General features: G+C 40.9%; 1 protein-coding gene across 1 annotated transcript; it reads right to left on the bottom strand.

The window, feature by feature from the left end:
* Positions 1 to 2,672: 2,672 nt before the first annotated feature.
* On the bottom strand, positions 2,673 to 24,474 carry LOC119740279. The gene is made up of 5 exons (XM_038215544.1): positions 23,323 to 24,474; positions 20,824 to 20,865; positions 7,697 to 7,849; positions 4,874 to 4,918; positions 2,673 to 2,782 (listed from the first exon to the last, which is right to left on the bottom strand). The coding sequence occupies exons 1-5, from the start codon at positions 23,396 to 23,398 to the stop codon at positions 2,745 to 2,747; spliced, it is 354 nt and encodes a 117-aa protein (XP_038071472.1). The 5' UTR covers positions 23,399 to 24,474; the 3' UTR covers positions 2,673 to 2,744.
* Positions 24,475 to 24,853: the final 379 nt, after the last annotated feature.

Genomic DNA, 24,853 nt, shown 5'->3' with positions numbered 1-24,853 from the left:
CCTTAAATGAATTAAGAAACATTAATATTTTGAAGAAAAAAAAAGAGGGCGCACTGCTAGAAGTCAAAGAACTCAGTTCGTTCCAACTATTTGAGTAAAATACTAAATATTGATTGTGAGTTTGACAACATAAAACTCCTAAAGGAACGAAGATGCACTTGAGGCGGAATTGAAGCATCAATTTACAATGATTGTCAAGCAAATGATCTCGCATCTTGTTATTTTACGCTGGAGTTATTAGAACAAGATTGAACGTATTGAAATAACACCACTGCGGACGAACGCCATAGCCTCAGGCATTGCCCTGGTACATGACTTTCCTTGTGACCGCCTGGGTCAGGTTTGCTGTCAACATTGTAGGTCATGTCAGAACGGAATGGGATCGCGGAGGCGGTCTGTAAATTGAACTGGAGGAACGTCCTTCTTCAATTCTACTTGGGGCATTAAAGACATATGCCAAAAGTACATCCTGGAGAAGGAATGGCGTCTTGTTTAGACACTTTTAAACGTCTTGATAACACACAAACTGAATACTCTAGGTCCGGACGGCGTGTTGGATTATAACCTGATTGCTAGGTGCAAGAGTATTTGGGCCGAAGTTGGGTTCATAATCAATTTGCAATGTACAGTATGCCGCAATATCTACGGTTTCGACTTTTTCAAAACTGTCCAACAAAACCTAGCCAAAAAGCGACTTTTTTTTAAAGTCAGAAGTCTCATAGCATATCTCTAGGTTTTCCTTTTTCAGATGACTTAAAACAGGACAGTGTAAGTTGCTAAAAAAAAATGCCCACGCACCATGGCACTCGCGCGACATAAAGAAAACGGAACAGAAATTTTAAATGCAAATGGTTCGTGCTTCTCCCATCAACAATGAGTTCAATAAAATATCAACAACTCTCCGAATAAACGCAGCATTGGTTCTGACTTATCACAACTAGAGCTGTGAATGTTATGGGTATATAGGAGTACTTATTTCGTTATTTCAAACCACACAAAGAGCTCGGAGTTTTCTCGATCTCATTAGTATGTGCGGCTGGCTTCGAATAAACATGTTACATCTTTAATATGACACGAGAATGCATCGTTTCCCTTGGGACGGTGGTGTGATTTTTTTTCGTACAGCAAGCCAGACGCTTATCCCCACACGATACTGCGCCGGGTGCATCCTTGCAAAGACTTGCCACAAGTCTCCTCGTTGGATTTTGTTTTCTATCATTGCACAAAGAAGCGATTTCACAGCTGCCAACCTACCGTATCGAACATCATCCTGGCACTCATGGCATTTCTAGAGGTGCCTCTGGTCTATGTTTTTGTATCTTTTACAATAATTTGTTTCGGCAACCAATGGAAGCATAGGACCTCGGCAAGTCTTTCCCGGGTCTCTATACGCCTGCAAGAGCACGCAAGCCCAGCCTCCCTCTTCAGTCCACCTTCCGTGGCCGTCGGGTCGTTGTTGATACGCCGGTCCAGTAACTTGACTTTCATCGCTGGGAGTGGATATGTTTTCTCAAGCCGCCATTTGGGAAAGGGTGTCGGGTATCCGAAGAAGAACCCACCTGCCTCTAAGAATCCCACAAGATGAATGCAAGCGATCCCCCTGATTCCCCGTAGTCGTGTCTGTCCTCAGGATGTCATCATATCGGACGTTTGTGTAGTAAACATTATTTTCGAGGCTTGACATGGTGATACTGATAGCCGTGATTACGAGTTATACTCAAGTAGGACATCTTATCCTACCATGGATATTCACATCAGGGAAGAAGAACCAATCTCCGCGGCCCTTCAGATCTTGCGGCAATTGTGCTTTGTCCATCGTTAGCAGAAATGCCGGTAGAGCGCAAAAAACCTACGTTGTCTTTTTCAACAAGATGAAACAGTACACTTTTTATAAAGCTTTCTTGTGATTTTTTTTCTGAGTACGTTCCAAGATGTTCAGGTAACGGTCATAATAAGGAAGGTGCTGGGCAAGTGGGGCATACACAGATATCGTCTACCGGCCACTTTACAAAAAAAGCCCTACAATCTGCCATGTTCGGAAATGGCACCCTTGCCTCCAGTTAATTAAATAACAACATATACACGTGTAATGACGGGCTACTGTGAGGAGCTGACTGCGGGTTGATCAGCTGGTATCTCTTCAAATCTAACTACACTTTTATTTAGATGTGTCGATTTATTCCAATGAAGGTTCTTTCTCTACAACCCAAAGATGGTATCGTTAGTGCGCCCTCCATCGCTTCAGTTATGAAACAAGCTCAAGGTTCTGAATCTTCACAAACTAAAGCATGCTGGAACAAGTAGGCTGTGCTCATGGACCGTTACAAGAGAAGATAACTTCTTGAACTTTTTATTTTCCCTCATTTAAGCATTTCCTGCCTAGCATCTTCTGTTATTTTCTTTGAAAGTTTAAATGGAGGCAAGGTTTGACTTTTTATGGAGTTTGCACTTTTCTCGGAAGTGACAGTTTCTTCCAATAAGCCGTACGGTTTATAGTTAAGAAACGTATAAAAACAAAACCTACAATGTCATAAAAACCTCTTAATTTTAATAACAGATACTGCAAGTTATTTACAATAATATTACCAAGAATCGTGTCATCAAAAACTTCCTTCACTGGATATTCAAACACAGTTCATCTATCTTCAACACTTTAGGAAACGGAGGCCTACCTGTTGTAGAGAAGCACGTCTGGGGTCCAGATGTGACTTGGTGGAAGACGAATGTTCTTGACGCCGCCGTAATCAGATTGGTTCCACGCCAGAGTTGGGTCGCTCCATGCCTATGGCCAAATGATACCGGATTTTATGGTCAATCTTCGCGAAGAGTGTTAACTTCATCTTAATTCATAACTGGTGAAGTATACATAACGCGTGTGTGTTACTTATCGTGCCATAGTGTTACATACAAAATATTACGGAATCTTAGCGTATTACGGAGAAGATTTTCATTGCAAGAATTGTGTACTTGCCCTTTCCCTGGCACATTACTTTCTCTCTCCTTGGTGCAATTGTTACTGTCATCGCCATTGTCATAGTTGTCATTGTCATCGTCATCGTCAACACTTAGGAACCTACACATCCACTATCGTCACTGTCCAAAATTACCGCCACTACGACCAACAATCCATATTGCTAACACCTGAATCCCATGATTGTCAACACTGAAAAGCAATCGTTACAACCACAACCACGCATATCACCACCAACATCATCACCTTCGTCCCCCTCATAAACACCATAAATAGTCATTGTCGTTATATGACAACAATCAGCATCAGCCCCGTATCCAATGCCTTCCCCTTCTTTCCTTAATTCTAACCCAGAGCCCTTCATCCCTTAATTCTAACCCAGAGTTGAACGTCCAACAACCCCCCGTCCAAGAAGACATGCGACGGATCACCCCAGGTAATCCCCAGAAATGCCTGCCATAGCAAGCATTGAGCTCTACCATGCAACGCCATTGACCTTGATCAACCGCGTGTATTCAAGATTCACCAAGAAACAACCCAGATACAATGTTGATCACTTTGCCATCAGGTCAAAAACTATGTCCGCAATTCAGGGCAGCAGCACCGGGCAGCGATCCAGCGTGTTCTTGCCAACACAAACCGTGCCAGAAGAGTTTTTGAAGCCACGCGTCCAGATTTCTACGCGCCAAAAAGATGACATATTTTGAATAATGATGGAGGCTGATGGTGCTACGGCTCTTCCATCACGTATCTCTCCTTACCTAAACCGTGCGTTATGTTTATCATGTACCAGAAATGTATTCACTCTGTTGATATCGCGTAAACACTGCTGGAGGCTCTATGAACATTTTACCCTCAAGAAAGATGGATCTCTTCGTTTCAAACCAAAACAAAATGATCTATCCATCTCAATATTTGCTTTCCCTCTTCCCAATATCCCTTTTATTAAAAACAATCTTGTTTGCATCCCATTCAACGAAGATCTCTGTTAAGATCGCAGATCCTGCAGATTTCTAGGTATAATGGTTAGACTGACCCTCGCAGGATCCGGCTGACACCTCTGCCGCAGACACGCAATGAATGCCGTTAAAGAGGCAACACGTACGCGCGGTATCTTCCGTATCCCGGGGTTATAATAATGAATCTCGTCCAAGTAGAGCCGGGTTGCTTCGAGTGAGCATAGCTGCCATGATGAGACTACTAGTAAATATTAGTGATTAGATTCACAGTGATAAGGCTCACTGGTCAATAGATTTTTATAGAACAACTTGGAATCACTAGCTCAACGAATTTATACTCTCTCTCTTTTACAAAGAGTGAAAGACGAAAATCAGTCTTATTTTGGATTGAAACACTCGGAAAAAATCACTGGAATGGAAACTCGAGAGAATACTAGAGCTATTCGGTGGAATGAAATTCAATCTACATTGTCTAGTCCTTATTCTTTCGGTTAGATTGAGTAAATGTTTCACTCAAATAAGTGAATGTTACTCTTTGAAAATTAAACAAAAATCGACAAAGTAACAGGGCCTGATAGTTCGACATAAAGTGCTTTTAAGAAAGATTCTTCAGGTAGGAACATCAGACCCTCTAACTTGTTTAAGTTTTTTGTATATTTCAGGTCAATCCAGTTTGAACCAGATAGTTTAAGTCATTTTTATTTCGATATCAGAGAGTAGAATCATTAAGAAAACTCTGATTCTCTCAAGGAATTCACATGTCTGGAAAGTATGCAAGGAAAAAAAATGATGGGGTCAAGTGCGCCAAACAAGATTAGTGGGCCACACTGATGGATGGGTAACATGATATGGCTATATGGAATGAAAACGAAGAGAACACTATATGAAAGAGGGTACATTTAGGGAACTGTAGAACAGTGTGGCGACCTTTCTATGTACTTACATAGTTGAGCCATGCGTTGATGACTAGAATCTGGTCTTTCTCGTTCTGTATGAGGAAAGAAAAGCAAAGATGTCCTTAAGTAAATACAACTTCCATTCCTTAAAATGTTTGGTTGATTTGACGTTTCTCCTGAATCTTTATAGGTTTTTAGAAGAAAAAACATAACTCACAACACAAAGCACTTCACTGGAGACCAGCTGCATTTCGTACACCTCGTAGTACAAACTGATTAATAGTCACAAAAGTGTTTTTGGGCAGCTCATCCCTCAAACTGGTAAGAAAGAGGCTTACTCGTTCCAATGTCTAGTGAAGATGTCAGTGCCAAGGGATTATATAGTTCATTTATTGTTGATGGCTCAGTTCTAGGAATATCAAGCGTTTAAGACTCTAATTAAATAGGCCTACAGCGTTAGTGCAACAATAAAATCCATTGCTTCCTTCTGCAAGACATTACAGAACTGAAGTGTTGATAATGTCTATAAATACGGAGCGGCACATCGTTTGACATCATTTCGCAATACGCAGCTTTTCAATTTCATTAAAGCGTCTCAGGCACAGTCCAATCTACTGAAGTATTATATTTTGTAAGAACTCGGAATGGAATGAATTTGGTGAAAATGAACAAGAAGAAACTAACATTATTTATAGATACGTAACAAGATAGTGGGACTTAATGTGTCCGCAGGCTACATGTAAATTGACCAAAACTATAGGCCTTAAACTTTTGCTCTGAGTAAATGTTGATTTCTTTGTTTGGTCCATAAGTAAAATCAAGGATTGGAGTTTTTCCCCTTAAATTTATAGATAGGTAGGTACATAAACACAGCATAAGTCCCATAAATTCATGTAGAAGGGAATTATGCTACTTCATGAGAGCAGGCCAATTTTGATCTGCGTTTCGGGGTTTTTGGTTGATGAAATCCAGGCACATGGCGTGGTAGTGATCAGGTCGACAAGCATCACGCTAACCGGTGTACACCATACACCCCAATAAACGTCAATTGATAAACGGCCAGCCGATCCAATCAATATGTCGCGTCGGATTTGCAGCTGGCAACTAGAGGCTTAGACTTATCACCTGGTCTGATATATATTAAACAGGGCTGTACATTCCTTCCAACACATGCAACATGAATATTAAAAGTTAAAAGATCATTCTCATTTTGAGAATATAATATATCGACTAGTGGTTATCTTTTGATCTCGTGTAGACTAAAAGCAACGATTTCAGGACGCGCGTGTGTAAGTTGAGTGGCATAAATTACACAACTATATTAGTGCAAGTTGTGGCTCGACACTGCGTGTATTTCAAATGATTAGTGTACAGTGTCAAGCAGCTTCATTTGGCACTTGGCATTTTTGCTTTTTTTATGGACTGAAAGAGCCAGAAACTGAAACCGTTACTAAGCCTAGTTGGCTGCTAAGTTAGTAAGGTTTCATGAATATGGCCGTAGGACTTTACAAACGGTACTAAAACACTCTCTCACGCTTTTGTTATTACGAATGGAAAAAGGTACTAATTTTCACAGAATGTTCTCGCTTTGTTGCCCTGGCCACCAAATCTCTTAAAATATACCTGGCTTTATCTGTCTTACCATGCTAAACTTGTAACTAGTTACCTCTTAGCGGAGCCAAGATGGCGACTGCGTGATAGCAGCCCATCCGACGTCCTTGAGTGGGCAATCAAGCAAGCATCGACACGATAATCGCGTCAGACCAAATCCCCGATCAGAAACAGAGAGCGAGAGCTCCAAAATCCCCTCTCGATCCCTAAGAACTTGTTGACGGAAGGGAATTAACTCTCCTGCAGAAGGACAGATGATTTCTGGACCGACAGCTGAGCATTTGTTTATTCTTCCCGCAAAATGCACTTTCGTCGAGAAAGTTCTGAACTTTTCAATAACGCAGAGTGAATCTCTCTTTGATATTCCGGCTGAAGTCCAATGCTGAGCCAATACTGAATAAGAGCCACACGTTGCTTGCTTCACCCAATAGAACAATGTATGTCTAGGTATAGTCAAAACAGAGGTTTCGATTGTTCTTTGTCTTTACAAATTGATTCGCTTATATCTGAATGATGCAGTTTATGAAGAACGTGAAATAACAACTATGGCAGATTTGCAATGAAACATGTCACAAGGATAAGTCATGCAAAACTTAGACCTGACTTTCAATTAATCAATTAATCTAATCCAAGTTCGGATGCTCGTTGGGGATCATCATTTTCTTTAAGGGAAGGGTCATTAGCGTTTTGTTCTGGTCAGTATGCTCTGAATCATCATCCATGCGAGGATGCATGTCTTGACAGGGATAGATAAATGCGGGTCGGTTTGGTAAGGGAATACACAGACGAAGTTGGTGTCCTCGTTTTCTGGTCAGGGAACTCAATGGTTTTTCCCATAGTTTTAAACGATAGAAAGGGACTGTTCCTTTTCCTATTTCTGACTGGGTAACATGGGAGATAGCCCTTAAGGGAGGGGGGCGTATACTCCATGCCCCTTTCGTTACGTCACTGACACTAATGGATATAATTATTGGGTTTGTCGGGCTTGCACATAGCTCCCTCATTGTGGACAGGACTTTGTCCCTCTGTAATCGCAAGAGTAGTACATAATAGATTCAATGTCACTAAACTTAAACCTATGGTTGGATAGCTAAGTTGGTAGAGCACTGAAACTGCAATCCAGAGGTCGCAGGTTCAAACCCCGCTCCAGTCAATTTATTTGTTCAACTTTAAAGTATGATGCACCGAGTCAGTTTCCCTTTGTGGTTTTTTGATTCAAACCTCTCCAGGCTGCTCTGTGCTGGATGTCTTTTACTCACCACATTCATGATCTGCTGGAGCATGAAGCCATCTCGACGTCAGTGGCAGGTCTATTGAGTCAGCTGGCAGAGTCAACGCTCGGTGTGGGAACCGCTCACTGTCCAGTAGACGACTGACTAGCTGTCGCTCATGCCATCCTACATGCGACTGATCTGTTGTCATCAGAGAGATCGAGAACAGAAATCGAACTTTTTATTTTTACAAATAGCGTTATTTGGTAATACAATGGGCGGCCACAGTTTACATAATATTCATGTGACCTGTCACCATGAAATGAGCTGAAAGTTGGAAATTGCCATTTTGCAGTACAGCGAGCCAAGATTTGAAGGGATGATCGATTTTTTTTGGTATACCTTAATCTGAAAGTCCTGTTTTACCTTTGTTTGTTTTCAATTTGCTTTCTGTCAAATATTTTTAAAACCTAGTTCATCCTGTCTCCCTTACTGGACTGTTCATTCATTGTATACACAACTGCAAGATTTTTTACCACATCAAATGGTCTATGTTTCCGTTACTGAAGTACCACTTCATGTTACATACCATTGGAAAGCTCTTATTTGCAGAATCCAGATATAAAGGCCTAAATGTCTCAATTCATAAAAAGTCCAAATTATTGCTGAATTTGTGATGACAGGTCGCATATATAATCGTAACAGATTTGTTGGGTGGCAACAGATTATGCCTTTTAGTATAAGGGTGTAAACATTCATGTTCTTGTGCGCGCTTGGTATTGTCTACATATTGCACATTTTATGGTAATTTTAAAACCCTTTGTGGGTTATTCTAAAATTGTGTACTGATGACCGTCCAAACTTTGCACACCACTAGCAAAGGCTACGGCTGTGGCCAGGCACAAAATATCTAAGGTGTTATATCAGGAAGTATTATCAGTCGTTTCATAAAGGAGAAAAGAAGAGGTTAAGGAGCAACATGAGGAGCTGAGAGGGAAAAAGGGCCGAGGGGAGAGGGACGATGCGGTAGATCTTGAGAACATCATTGATAGTAACAGAGTGCAAGGAAGTGGTATAGGCTGAACTTATGGAAGAACAAGTTCGTCTGGTGTCCACATACTGTGAACTTGATTCGCGTGTTGCTCATGTTTTTGAAGTGGAAATGAGAGGGGGAAAGCAAAGAAGACAATTTGATTAATTCGAAACCTATGGGGTTTGTACACAACAAAAACTCAGTGTTCATCATACCATACCAGTTCATGAACTAATGCAACTGGGGTTGAATAATGGCAGTGGGACTATTGATATGAACGACAAATTAAAGCTTTTATCTTTTACTGTAACCCCGCAATCAGGCAAGTTAACTTTCCTTCGATATCTCCTATGCCTTTTTTTTCAGAGGGCAACCTGGAACATTGTGCACAAATTTTATTGCAATATCATTCACGTATCAGAATGGTATTCTGCACCATATAGGCCCTGAACATGCACCGACATCTGAGAGCCAGTACTGTGCAATGGGAAATATGCATGAATAGCCGCAAGGGCCCAGGCTGTTCCCTTCAGCATCGTTGTGCTGTTTATGTATCTTACTGTCAAAATCACCCAGGGAAGACATATTATGACTTGCCAATCGTCTTACATTAACCCAATTCCTCAGTATCTAAGACTAGACTATCATAATGCACAATCTGTAATCTTTTGGCTGATTTCACGTACGGAGCTTAGAGAAGGTTACTGGTAACGATGTAGACTTGCTTAGGTATCAAAGTAAGAATTTGATGTAGATTCTATTTTGATTAATACGAATCATTATACTTTGTGAGATGGCCATATCCCTTAATTGAGATACACGTGATATAAAAAGACAAATAAATCGATTACCAATCACGGGCAACTGCCGGTAATTGCATTAACAAAAAGTAGCGGATGTAATGGGTATTTGAAATAAATTTTATATGATTTTTTTACACAATCTTATATAATTAAATTACAGATGTCAATAATCTGGTTAGTAAACAAAATATTTCCCATCAAGGGCAGACTGTGTAATCCTATAGCCAGACACAATTCTGAAGGATGTCACGTGACATGACCCGACAAGTGACGGCACGGGTTATCAAATCAACACGGTTAATTTGAATGGCAAATTTCACCAGACACCGACGGCATGGACACCCCGATGAATGACCGAACTGCACCAGGCATCCCCTGTATCAGCCCGCCGCGCGTCTCCCATGTACTTGACATTCGAACGGCTTAATTTGGGCCGCGCAGAGGGGGTAATAAAACCTGACAGAAACCAACTATAAATCACTTCTCCTCCGTGCTTCCAGATTCTTCCTCCCCTGACGAATGCTGTTAAAGGGCGCCACAAGTTGGGTAAAACACGTTGGGTAATGTCATTTGCCCGACATCGGTGTGAAGTCACTTCATTGTTCGTTAATTCGGGTAAAAATCGACCAACTATTGACAATAATTTGCGCAAGATGTCGGCAGATGGTATGCTGACCAACATTGGGCAAAATACAAACTCAATTACCCATTTTTGTTGTACAGTGTATGCTAGTTTGAACGAGCATTGTTAAGAAGTCTTATAAAAATAATAGGTTCAAAACTTGGTGTTCGCGGTACGTATCAAGACATTATCTTCCTTATTCGATCCTCAATTAATTGATGTTATGATTTTCCCCGCAAAATCTAACTGTCGTTGTCAACAAACCTTTTAAAATGTCCCTTGCTAGTACAAACAAGACAAGGCCATTAGCAAAAAACAATGGATTTTGCCCCGAATGCGACTTAAATAATGGAACACACCCCAAACTGCAACTCTTTGCCAAGTCTGTCCTCGCAAAATACCAAAATCGTTGACTTTGTTCCGGTGAAAGAAGTCCTTTGTTATCCGCCTGTTCCGTTCCGAGCTATATATAGCATAATGAAGTGGAGATGTTCAGTTGGCAATCTAGATTCACACAAACATGGATCAAATCCCATCTAGTGCCTTTTTATCCGCCTACTCCACCAGCTACAAGGCACTTAGCGAGTTGGAATAATCGACCGTACTCTTGTATCCCAACATCACTCTCCTACCCCCCAAAACAGAGCCCCTCCCTCCCGTATACTGCTACATGTCAGTCGATACAGTCTGGCCTCGGGCGGGCAGGATGGGTACCTGTTCTCGGTGAACGCATCCGTGCATGCATTACACGCATGTATCAAGATGCATGATTAGCCTATATGGCTGGGAGGCTGGGATTCGACCGCCCCCAGACAACATTGAACTTTGATACAGTTTGATCGAATAATAATGAATTTGCGCCCATAAACAGACGAAGTATGTTGTTTGTTTTGGTTCGAACATAAATAAAATAATAATGAAAATAAGAATGTGATCTCCCGCCTTACTAAAGAAAATTATTCTCCTTTTTTCGTTTTGAGAATTTGCAAAAATTCAAAAAATTTCAAAAAACGTAGTTTAAAATAAAAAACACTACTAAGGCGAGCCAGAAAGAACTGTTAATTTGTACTGAAAAAAAATCATAAAGTCTATGCACATATCCGTAATCGATTTTTCAAATTCCCGAAAACGGATCGAGAACAAAGAACTAGTATGAGACCAACCTTCCAAGCACGACGGATAATGTGAAGTAACAACCTTATAAGGGGTTTTGCAGTGACTACAGTGATACATAAGTCTAATGTTACACAAGTTCACAAATTTCACAGTAATGAATCTGTCGCGATATACACGGTGATCACGCCATGGTCTAGTGCGGCCAGCCATGGCATTGCGTACTGCGAGCACGAATGACTGATTGAGGAAGCGAAATGTTTTAGTACATGTTATCGCGTCGGAAATTTAATTTACCGATTTTATATCAAATTACCACATGTACCTGAATGCAAGTCTTCCAGATCACGAATTCTGTGGCCTCTGTTTCTTCACAGTTACTACAGGATCTCTAACATTATTGATCACATAAAGTAGGCTAAAGACCTTAACAGGTTGAAGCTGTTACGAATCCATTATGGAAACATCGATCTAACGCCAACTTAGAATTCATGGGATTGTATAAAAAAAAAAATCCAGGAAAAAAATGATAAACATTTCTCCGAGCACTCAAAACGTGGCAACGCTTTCGAAACATGCGTTCAGAACTGAATACGAAGAATCACCCAAAATAATCGTACCGAGTTTTGGAGGATCACATTATTATTATTATTTTGATGAGAGTCGAGCGAGACAAGATTTAGTCGACACTTCAGACCTTTCATATACTGGAGGACCGCCACCCTTCCAAAAAGATGTGATTGATTGCTCCGATATTCGCACGGACATTACGAGTCCGGTCGAGAGATGCAGGCTCAAGTATTTTAACGAGACGGTTAAGGTTCTGCAGAGGACGGTCTGAAAATGTCAATTACATTCAGGGGCTTCGCCTCCTTGTAAACAAGAGACTTAGAATGCCAGGAACGTACTTCTTGACAAGTTAGATAAGAGGGGAATTTTAAAGATACACTCTTTCTTTCCCACCCCAGGATATCTTATCTTTCTTTCCGAGTGAAAGCACGCATCCTCCAAGTCAATTCCTTTTGTGGTGAGGCAAACATTGGAGGCAAAGCGATGATCCTCTTAGTAAAGAAAACAGCGGACCTTCACACCGACCGACCAACCTGTCATTAACAAAATGTTTCGGAACGTTCCCACGAATTACATACAAAAACATTTCAAAACTTCAGTTGAGTTTCCAACTTGTCCGGGTTAGCCCTAAGGATGCAAACCTTCCTCAAACACTTTTCTCGCATGCCTGATTAATATCATTGAATGAAGCCATATCGTTGTTTTCTTTAGATCAACTATAAGTCCTTCTCTGGGTTGGATGGGAACCACAGATTCATCAGGAAATATCTACGAGACATGATGGTCCCCTACCCTAGCCCTTGCCGAGGTTCGTTTCGCTTCCCTCCTTCTTGTTAAAGTATAGCTACTCCGTTTTGAATGGAAGGTAATAAGCATGACTCGTTCTTAATCACCACGTGCCAATTTCATGCAGCTGCTAAGCACATAAATTTGCTTAGCATAAAAAAAGTCCAGCTTAGTAAAAGCAGGGTACCAGCCAAAACTCCATGTGATTTTCATGCTAAGCAAACAACAGCTGAATACCAATCACAAGCAATAAACATCACATGAACATTTGGTTGGTAATCCTGTTTTTGCCAAGGCAGACTTTTCATGCTAAGCAAATTTGTGTGCTTAGCAGCTCCATGACATTGGCCCCGATGTGTTACAACTGGAGGCCGTTTTGACGCATAGCTTTTAGAGCCAGATCAGATTATCACGTGGTCTATTTTGGTTTGTGGTATCACAGAATAGGTGGGCGCGGACATCCGGGAAGTTTTTTACATTGGCTGATCTAGCTCCAGACCTATGTTCTTGAAACTCAGTGGTTCTTGAGTCTGGAGTGCTGAATGGTAACACATAGCAACCGACGAAAACTGACGTCACTCCCCCCCCCCCCCATCTATAGTCATTAATAAACGCCTAACGTTGGTAACATTATTCAATTCCACTATAATAAATATGTCATCCCAAATCCTGGGTGTATCTTTCCATTGAGCCGACCGACGTTACGCGTATTTCTGAGATCAAATCTTTCGTGTTTTCCTTCATTTTTGTTCTAATTTTTGTTTGTAACACAGACATCGTCTAACCACGGACTCCCAGTCTCCCAATCTTCAAAGCATAAGCATGTTTTGCTCAAATAATTTCATTGAGCAGTAACATATTAGCTTAGCGTCAAACTATGAGCCTCTGGCATGCAGACAGGTTGCCCGCACTGCCGAAGCTATTATACAATCATGACGTGCAGAAATGCTGACTGTTGTTTTAAACTAATACAAAACATTCTTCACATTAACAGAACATGAAATGACATTTTGCTGTTGAGCGTTTTACCATCTGCCAGAGAAAGGCGACGGTGTATCAAGTAAACCTTTGACGTATCCGTAAATCCCTGAACTTATACCCAGGATATAATCAGACGGCGAGATACATGCAGGCTCATTTCTTAGCACAATGATGGCAATATACCCCAAAGAAAACCTCTATGTAAACCTAAGGAAGTGTGCAATCGATACGCAGTCGTGATGAGGCTGGGCGGTGGAATACCCTGGATTCCTGGACACCATTCCAGTTGAAGCCCCTCCTTGCAAATTCAAGTGCGTGGTATGCGCGTACGACATTGCATGCATCGAGAACTCTTCTGGCATCAATGTACAAAAAGTTTCATCTGAAGAAACTACACGGACTGACTAATCAGCTGATTTTTCTGAGAAGGTGACGTAGAACATGATAAAGATAAACATAAAATACAAATGATAAACTTCTCATAAAATTCTTAAAACGATTTTGTCAAGGAATTCCTAATGTTCCTATATCAGTCTATTTCAAAATAAAAATGTTCAACTCTTTTATCCCAACCAACGCTCATGATCCGCTCGATGCAGATTAGAATGGGAATTTGAGATCGTTGGTTGTAATTGTTTGCCCTAAAGTTCCCGATCATACCTCAATGTGCAGCCAAAGTCAGTATAATACCAAACATGGATATCAGGCTTAAATCGTGGGCTGAATAACCACTGTCCAATGTACGGAGATCCTGTGGATCATCGAGAAAGAGTACTCGGTGCCATGCGATGCAGCCAAGTACAGTACAGAGAGTCGTGTTCAAATCAAAGCAGCCGAAGCACGTGTAATCGGAATCTTCATTTAAATGTGGATTTCCAAGAGTAAAACTTGATCTGCAACGGAAGAAATTGCTGTGACGTCATTATTCTGAATGGGGCTCGTTCGTCCGAGAGTATATCGAATGGCCGAGTTCGATGGCCAGATGTTTTAAACATTTTATTTAGAGTGTTCACTCATGAGTGCGCTAAACGAGAGCAATAAACAAAATGCCCGTTAGCGGTTGAGTTATACGAACCGCCCATAAGGCTTTATTGTATTCTGCCATACATTTTACGACAGTGCTTCAATCCAGAACCAAACCACTCGTTCAGTATTCTTGTCCGCCATCTACACTGACAATTTTATCAAACTCTTACGTTGGTATTCATTTCTTTCACAATATTCACAACAAACACAATAGTGATAAGCGAATCCTGTTTTTTTTTTAAACACACGTATGAAAGTTGAATGCAACATACAAAATAATGATCACTCTTGTTACACCTGCGTTAATTGGCTTCCCAAGCACCAAAATAAAACAAACTTACACCAGTGCAAGAGGCAGTCTCATTTAAAGTTCTTTTCAGTCAAAACGGCGTTCCAAAAACAACACGTTGCAAATGAGAAATTGTCAAAAGGCGCCGAAAGAGGGCGTCCTCTGGTCCATGTGTTTTGAATTAGATAGAGAATCTTCTTTTTTCTTGAAGTTTTTAAGTGAAGAGACCCTAAGTTATGTTTAGTTATTAATATATAATTATGACATGTCTAGACAGCAAAGGTTCATTCATAAAAAAGTAGGCCCCAAGGACCTCAAGTATTGCTACAGCAGAGACCGAAGAATTGACAAAGTATACAACGAGGTGAATAACGCATTTTCAGCGGCTCGGCGCGGCGCAGCACGCCGCGTCTTAAACCGATCGATACCGTTCCCCCGCCGTAAGTTCCGATCGTAAGTGTGTATAATTTGCCCATCTTCGTTTCGACGAAATTGAATTTGTTTCGAGGTGGCTGCTTTATGAATAGGTCAATTTTGCACACTGTGCGTGATTTTCTTTAGGTTAGGAAGTACACGTATGTCGACCTATAATGTGCCAACATTAGTGCATAATAAATTGTCCGAGTACAAAAAAGATCGCTTAGAACCTTCGATTGTTCCCGCTAAGTTTCCCTTTATCACACAACATGTGATGTCAGGCACTTGCAGTTTGAGACACTGGCAATGATTTGTCTTTGAAATTTGCAAAATACCAGTTTTTAATGGCGCAAGTATTCAAGGAGCTTTAGACCGACACCTGGCCCCACAGGCGTAACTCAAATGAGGGGAACAGTACAGAGCCTTCGATTTCTGGACGGGGCACACAATGGGTTGTGTCGAAATCCGCATCAGTGCCTGTGGAACCTCCCCCCTCTCCCCCCCCCCCCCCCCCCCCCCCCCCCAATCATACTCACGCACCTGTTGGGGTTTGAACCATCAGGCAAAATGTGATTCAAACCACCGGACGGGCAAAGGGAAAAGGTTATTACTGACAGCATCGCTAGTATCCGAAGCCGCCTCAAAGTCAGCGCAACTTGTTCGCCTACTGCCCATTCCTCGCGTCATCTGTATTCCTTAAACCATCCTTGCTCGATTCTTCGACTAATGTATTCCATTCATTTACACACCGGGCGCATTCGTTCATTAGCGACGCTGCGAATTTAATCTTGCAGTAGGCGTTCCATTATGCATAGACCACTTGACTTAACCAATATTCAGCCTAATCGGGCCACTTACAAGGCCCCGTCTCGCACGTATCTCAACCTGCCCCGTCTGGCTAAAAATCACATAGGCCTATGCAAATATGGCAATTAAATAGCATTTTGGATCATTTAATCAAGTCAAAAATAGCGAGGGACGTAACATTATAGGTACGTGACGAAAGGGTTTCCGCGAAAAGTTATCCAAGGATTCAGAATATGATAAGTGCATTCATTACGAACGCTGAAAAGAATAACATCTTCGATAACATGCATGTCGAGGTACAAGACTTATTACAGGTTTCATACACACCGCGTAGGGTATCGGCCAGTTGTAATTCCAGTCAAATAAAGGGGGAACATTTCTGTCTTTGAGAATACTTTTTGCTATCTTTAGTAAAATATCTTATAGCACACATCTATAAGCCCTACTTCTTCAAATGACAGAGAAAACGTAAATAAATTTTGACACACCAACATCTTTACAACAAATACCTCTGATCATTATCAAATCGAAGTTCAGTTTTTAGGTACTTTCTATTTTTGTTTTCTTTTTTCTTTCCTTTTTTTCTGCTATTTTTCCTTGTTTGGGTAATCCCTTTTCACTGGATTGCATGCACTAATCGCCTCCTGCGTATATACCTGCCTTGGTGCAAACACACACGATTGAAATGCCGCCTGATGATATCGTAGAAAATGAAATTGAACGAGAATACGGAGTTCAACAAATTAGCCGCCATTTGGCGAGATTCGAAGGAATAATTATTACCAAAACGGCAGAGCGCACGGAGAGAGGAAAAACTTGCCTCGGAACAAAAATGCTTCTGGTGTTTTGTAAAACTTGTCTAGGTATCTGAGTCAAACTACGACCAATGAACACCTAGCCGTCCCGCTAATAAGCTCCTGTATAATACGCGTAGACTATATACATCTCTCTAATGCAATTTGAACTTGGGTGACGGGACGGATTCGAGTAAAGAGTAGAAATCAGTGACCCGTCAATGCCCTGATCCGATTGGGACCCGGTACGGTATAATGATCTCAAGGTGCCCGGGCGATGAAGAGAGCGCGTGGGGTGAAACAGATCAGATATGAAAAGTCCGTTATGCATAGGCGGCTGGCTAAATTAATAAAGGGGGAGGTAAGGGGGGGGGGGGTACCGGGGTTGAACCTGTCAAGCAATAGGTGTCTCTTAGCGTTCTCATGGTCCCGGCGGCGTAAACAAAACTGAGGATTATACTGTGCAGGCAGAGGGAGGATTCTCTTTGCGCTTAAAGGGAGCCTTGATGTAATAGCGTGAATAATTCCTTGATGCCAACCCTTAATTATCGGTCACCGCGTGGAGAGAGTGGCCTTGGTGTTTGACCGGCGCAATAATCACGGCGGCCGCTGATTTTGTGACCGCGTCCAGCAAACCAAGATTCAATTTGGTACATTTGCGAGATTTGGTATAGTTTGGTATTCAAGCGTTAGCCTTTTTTGAAATCGTTTACAAGAAAAGCAAAGTTCGGTTTGTTGTATATAATTGTTTTTTATTTCCTTTTCCAAATTCTCACGCATAAAATGTAAAGCATTGAGATGTAAAACACTTCGTTTCGTGGTATGACTAAGTCTTAACCCCGACCCATGTTGACTCTTTGTTTCGTATAGTCGCGCAAGCTAATCCGACGTACAAGATGGTGCGGCATATTAGGGATATGTTGTTAAAGCTTTGAAAACTCTTTCATTGGTTCGTTTCGTTGTACAATTAAGTTTCGATCCCGACGCATAAGATGTACGACTGTCCTGTCACATTATACAGGGTGTTTAAAAAAAAAGGAAACCGAGCTTATTTTGTTGATTTCTCGGGTATGACTAATTATTTTGGAAAATGGTAACCACCGTCTGTTACGTAACCATCAGAGAGAGAGAGACGTTATCAGGAATGCGTTCACAGCAATGAGAACCAGGGCAGGGATTTGCGTTGAAAGGAACGGGGGGCATGTTGAAGGACAGTGGGGTTAACGGGGACAGTGACGAACCTTGATATGTTTTAGCAATTGAATAAATGACTTTGATAATGTACGTCCTGCATTTTGTTATTTTCAACATGCTGAAAACTGTCAGTTGGTCTTATGGTGCATGTGCACCAAGGCCATTTCTGGCATGTCAGTTACATCACTTGGTGCTCAGTCATCCGTGACGGTAAAATGGAGTTCCTGGTGTCAAAAAAAAGAAGACACGGTTATGGAACAGATGGTGGTTACCATTTTCCTAAATAATTAGTCATACCCGAGAAATCAACAAAATAAGATCGGTTTTCTTTTTTGAAACACCCTGTATTGTTCAAATTTTAATTACACCTGATCCGATTATCGTTGTATAAATCATTAAGGCTCTACTTAAACGTAGACGTATTACATGATATTGTTTGATGTTCTAAACACTGACCCATTAGATGTGCAACATTACCTTCTATATTGATTCTTCGTTTCGTTGTATCATTTAGTTCTAAATCCTGAGACATCAGATTGAAAACATTATGTTGTAATGGCTTTGATAAATCCCATAATGTTATCACGCAACCGTGTTGGGGCTTGTCAATCAACACGTGATAACTATAATGACTCATTACATTTAAGTGCGTTAAAGGGGACAGGTATTTACCGCATAATATGAGCCTTTGAAGAGTTTAGAATAGTAGTTATGGGTATCAAATAGTTTATCCTGAGTCGTTCCCGCTTCATTCAGTTTTCATGGTTGGATACTGTATTCCAAAGCTGTTTCTGATTATAACACACAATTATTTAAATTGAATAAAATATAATTAAGTTACAAGTATAGGCCTATTTTAATACAGAAAATACTGCGAAGGCCACTCAAGTATCACTGATGCCAACAAAGGAATACAATGTATTTATAAGTTTCTCCACACTCTCAGCACACATGGTATTGCACATGCATTATTGACGCAAAGAATTTGTCTTTAATACGAAGCTCTGCATTATAAACTGTGTAGGCCTACCAGGTGATGTCCAGACTTAGTTAAGACGGAGACAATTTCTAATAATTACGATTTTCATATCACAAAATTACAATCAGTGTTTTTAATCAAACGCTTATATACAATGCATGAAATCATTCCCCCAAAAAAATATGAACACGGTATTGAATCTTAATGAGATGAAATGTCCTTTGCAATATTTGAAATAATAGTCGGGTGCCTTCCAGACTTACATGGTTATAATACCAGTTCGTCTTACAGGTTTATATATTTTGAAGGAAAGTGAAACGGGCACCCATGTTCAGGTTTCTGAATCAAGTTTGTATCGCGCTGTAGAGTCAGTTTCGGCCGGTGCCTCTTAACATTAATTACAAATGTAGGCAGCGAAAAAATATCATTAATGTTACTCTTCACTGTTCTGTGTTTCATGAGACATTGTATTTTGGATTTGATATCGTTGAGATATGAACATTCTTCCCTAAAAATCAAAAGCTCTTAAGAACAGTTGTGGGCCCATGACACGCTAGATCAAGACATGTTTAACAGGCCCATACGTGTATTTTAAATGGGTCGTTACTTTTACGGTATAAAATTGTCATTTCGTCATGCTTTATGTCTGCCCTCCTAACAGAACGTTTAATTTCAGACGTGACTGACTCTACGCGTCATATGTGACAATTATTTGTCCAAATGTGAGTATGCGAAAGTTTGAGTAAGAACAAAAAGTGTATACCTTTATTTGCTTATTGAATAAATGCAAACAATAACACACAATAGGCGTGCTACGCGCCTAAAAAATGAAAAGGACGTCTGAATGGAAATATTTGAGACGTCTTAAGACAGTTTGCCCCGGCATCTTAAAAAAAACTTTGGCATGTCTATGCTTTCAGAGGTGATGTTGTTTAATTCCGATAGACCAGGAAGTCACGCTCGGCTGACGAGATGAGTTAATTTGCACTGACTTAACAAGAGCAGTCGTGATATCTTCGTCACGCCTCGTTTGAAAAATACCGACCGCGATTTCTCAAATTTGCTCCCCTTTTGGAAAATTACAAAAGGCTCCTGATTTCTTGCAGGAAGTTCAAGATTAATCAACTTTCAACTTCCTATGGCGCTGCGGGCCATGTTTCAATGACGGCGGCAAATTGTAATTAGGAAGGGTCTCGACAGGGCGGTGTGAAGACAAATGATGCACGCTTCCTGTAGAACTTTCTAGAAAACATGCAGCGTATTTTGCATTTGGTTTCTATGATATTACATAAAAGCCCATCATGTTTTCAAACTTTCAAGTTTGATAAGTTGTGAAATATTAGAGACATGAATGGGAAAAAAAAACTGGTCGTTACACATTAAAATTCTACCTGAGAGAATATTTTGATACATGACAATTATATCAATAACAAGCATGGAATATGGTGTGCCCCAAGAGGTGCTTTATCTGTTGCAGTACATTGCACAAGACAGAAATGAAAGTAGGACATCACTGCATGAAGTATAATCCTCTCCATTTTGCAAAAACGGGGGTATTGAATTAGGTTTAATGTCCCTGACAATAATCGATTCGTAGACTCTTTCAGAATTCGAATATACATACCTATTTCATTTTACACATGTCATGGGGTTAGTAATCAATACATCTCTCATCCCTGCGCTAAGCAGAAAGGGATTGGTCCGATCTCCTAATTCAAATTTTGTATATAGCAGCAGGAGTCATTAAAGTGGTATTCTTACCTTTTACAAACGGTGTCTTTTCAGTGTCCTTAGCAAAGGCAACTGTGGGGGAAAAAAAGTAAAAATAAACAATTCTGTTGTCTTGAATATTAATGCATATAGCTTAGGTGCTGAAAAGGGTTAGTGGTATTTCAACTTGAGACAACCTTTTTGCTCCTTTTGTGAAAGTGCTGAAAAATAATCAAAGATTTGGTAAAATCATACAATCAAAACATTTCAGTATTGGTTTTAATTAAACGGGAAAACATAGGTTATAGAATCGAGTCCACTTTGTCATCGTACGTTAACTACTGAATACGTCCACGCTGTGGTAACCTCGAACTATTTCCTCTGGTAACCACAGTTCAAATAGCCCGAAGAAAAAAAAGGAAAGTCGATAGCCTTCAACTGCAGCACTACACCATCTGCCAAGGATTGAATTAAATATCAACATCTATAGAAGATCAAATCTGCTACAATTCCCCCTAAAGACTAGGACGCAATTCAATAGCACCTGCTATTTTGATTCGGTCATTTGTTTTTCTGGGTTTTTTCACATTAACGTGAACGTTAGGTGGAATTAGATACATTTGAATGCGGGTAACTTTTAGAGCTTTTTATTGCTTTTCAAAAACTTAAAAGCACTGGGTATTTTTCATGTTCTGTTAAATAGAAAATGAACGGTCCTTCGTTTGATATATCCTCCTCCTCGAAGCTGGGCCTATAGCCATCAAGCTCAGTTACACGTAGTCAAGTTGGCATGTTTACTTAAAATACTCTCATATTGTTAAATGCCATGCCGTCTTCGTGATGAGTTCTTTCTTGGTAGGTATCAGCTTACTGAATAGTGGTTGATAATTATGTTCCTCCAATTCGTGTATTAAGGTTACTGTGTGAGACGTTCATTGTATGTACAGCTATAGGCGCTGTCTTGATGAAAAGGGGTATGGTACTGTTTCATTTGTACATTGTGAGTGGGTATGTAATTCGGTCGGTGACGTAAGTAATGTATGTTCCCGTCACCCTGCGATTGTTATAGTATTGCTACCAAACAGTATCTGTGAGTTAGCAGAATACATGATTATCTCCTTTAATGTTATGTTATTCTCGTGTCACGTTGATCACAACAGAAACCAGGAACCTCGAGACAACCAACACCCATCCTACGCCAAAACATGAACGTGATAAACTCCCCCAAAGCGTCTTCTATTGCCATTTAAACTTTTCACAAAATGTCAGAAATATTTAACATCTTTCTATGCTCTTTTATTTTTCTCACAAGTTAGCCTACAAAAATGTATTACCTCCCAATATTTCGTCCGGAGAAAAATCCTGTAAAGCGACGTCATTTGTTTACGTAATAAAAATTGTGTTCTGTATTAAGATCATAGCCGAGCAATATTCTCTCGGCATAGTTGCATAAACCCACTTGTCTTGGAGGGACTTTGTGATTATCTCCTCTTTCAGTGGCGTTGTAACCATCCCTCCTTCACCTTGGCCATCCCTAACGGTCTCCGAAATCCAGCCGGCCAAGTAGCGGATATTTAAGAATGTGCCCCTCTTCAACACATCATTCAGGGAATAAAAAAACACCTCTTGATTTACTGCACGGGCAGCGAAGACGAAGGAATTGAAAACATCCCACATGCTTCTAGATGAACGTGCATAATCACTTCATTACCGGTCAGGCAAAAGATCTGTTTTGCAGAAGTACGGCCACGCTGTATTTCTTCTCTTCTTCTACTTCTTCTTCTTGTTGGTCCTTGTAAGGAGAGCACCACGCTCCGTCTCCCCCGAATGCATAATCGGGACCCGCATCTGCATTGTACATCGCACTTGATCGCGTTCGGCCTTGGGGTGTTTTTTAACTCCGAGCGGCCAGCGGTGCGAGCACGGGGATACCAAGTGGCGTGGAGGGTGACACGGTGACACCACCGGCAAGTTGAAGCGACGGATCTCGGTGAAGATGTTTATCGGTCTGGTGACCAAAACATATTTGCTTTCACCAACTTCAAATTGTTGTAGTGTCTTCTTTATCCCCAATTTGTCATTAAAAAAAATTATAGTCGTCATTCTGAAGCTCAAAAAACATTCAAGTGAAAATTTAAAACTTAAAATATAATTTTGGGTTTAAGATCGAGAATACAAACATTTTAGACTATTTTTGACATGTTAAAATAAAAGTGACAAAATCCGATTAATATATTTATCTTGAATTATTAAATTATCTCTGGAAATTTTGGGGGTCATTAATAAACTTTGAAGATATTTAAGATGAACCTTTACAACAGTTTCCGTTACCTCAGAAACCACTGCAACTATTCCATTGTGTGTTTGTGTACACAGCCGTCACTGAAAATATGGCAGCAGATGTATAGCAGCCTTTTTAAAAGACGAATCAGACGTGAATTGGATCATTATTGTTTGTTTAAGAGGGAAAAAACTGTCGTAAATGCAAATAGTGCACAACTAAAATCCGATACCACAAAGATAAAAGTTGATTAAAAGTGCGTCACTTACCGTGCAAATAAGGTAGAACCAAAACTGTAAGAACGCTTGTCCACGCAAACATCCTGACGCTGACCGATCCTGACATCGTTCATCAACTCAACTGCTATCTTCGGTAGACGAACATTCATATACGGCCGGTGCGCGTGGACGTGGCCACGTACCGAAGCTAACACACTAACGTGCGGCGTGAAATCAAAACTGCTGTTCCCGTGCTAATATTTACGAGTGTGTTGCCGATGAGATGCCGGGCGAATTGGGTTTGGTTGCCGGCAGGCTGCCGGTAGTAGGAGAGTCCCGACTCGGCAATGATAATGTCCAAGGGATGGTGCACGAATGCGTACGAGATTTACATGAGTCCAGCCTATAGCTATATCAAATCAGTTCACGCATACACACCAGATACACAAGCTGTCAGCATAACTAGCAGGTATACACATAATTTCGTATTCATAAGATTAGCAACCGCAACATTTGCAGGTAGGGGCAGCGAAATGAAGCTCAACAATAATTGTGGATACACGCTCGATTATTATACAGTACTGACTTTCGAATCGTATGCGCGATTAATTTTACAAAATCCAAAACTTCACAGCGGTTGGCAGTGCGGGAGTGAAGGTTGGATTATGCGTTGGGAGCAAGATCAGTCTAGCTGGTAAGGTGACGATAACGAAGTAACAAGCTGATTCCGTTTCTGTTTGCCTAGGGCAATGTGACCGTGCGATGCATGTTCACGCGGAGGCTGATCCGAAGACAGTTCCCGGCTAGAGTCCGGACCATCTACCTCCACTATGGCGTGAGAGAAAGTTGCGAATGCCCATTCACGGACAGTCCGTCTGACAGAAAAACAAACAAGCGATGACTTCTTTATTACTGACGCCGCCCAGTGTCACGATTCACCCGGTAAATGAGGCCTTTTATCCCCGCAATCGGGTCCGGACAATCACCGCGAGGTGTCGTGTTCGGTAACCCAACCGTGAAGTCGCCATTGAGATCATTCAACAACTGCTAACTGTCATCTCGAAAACAACACTTTATAAACCACACGACTCTCGGAATGACCATCACCGAAAATAATTCCAACGTCATGAAGTGGTCACCCGACTGAGACAGTCCCACTTCTGGACTTCTACTAGACTGGTACCTGCCTGGCAAAGACTTGTGACAGGTAGCAGTCTTCATGTGCACGTAACCCGTGATCACGTGATAAACATTCAGCTGATGCGCACATGCAAATTAATACTTCACATAAGTCACACTGCCTGCATACCAGTACACTTCACAAAGATCATCAGTCGCAAATGTTGCACAAACACTATAGTACATAATACAATGTATCATGTTAGTACAATTATTGGTAAATTGAGGTATAACGCCAAGTGAAATCCAAATACAAACCCGAGCAAAGGTGTTTTGTAGCTTTGAAAGAGCGGCCGCATGGTTAAACGTCTCAGTTTAAAACAACAAGTGCTAGTACACAATAAGCTCCGGCCCTCTTGCCTGAAAGTCATGCATGAAATGATTGTGCGAACAAGAGCTTAAA

The sequence above is a fragment of the Patiria miniata genome, unplaced genomic scaffold, assembly GCF_015706575.1.
Source record: "Patiria miniata isolate m_02_andy unplaced genomic scaffold, ASM1570657v1 HiC_scaffold_5, whole genome shotgun sequence".
Taxonomy (NCBI): Eukaryota; Metazoa; Echinodermata; class Asteroidea; order Valvatida; family Asterinidae; genus Patiria; species Patiria miniata.
This window is presented reverse-complemented; position numbering and strand designations above follow the sequence as displayed.

Bases quoted from the DNA above. Each gene is read 5' to 3' on its own strand.
- LOC119740279 (XM_038215544.1), bottom strand. From the start codon at position 23,398: ATGTCAGGATCGGTCAGCGTCAGGATGTTTGCGTGGACAAGCGTTCTT. The intron at 20,866-23,322 runs GTAAGTGACGCA...TTTCCCCCACAG, and splicing joins GGTTCTACCTTATTTGCACG to TTGCCTTTGCTAAGGACACT. The intron at 7,850-20,823 runs GTAAGAATACCA...TGATGACAACAG, and splicing joins AAAGACACCGTTTGTAAAAG to ATCAGTCGCATGTAGGATGG.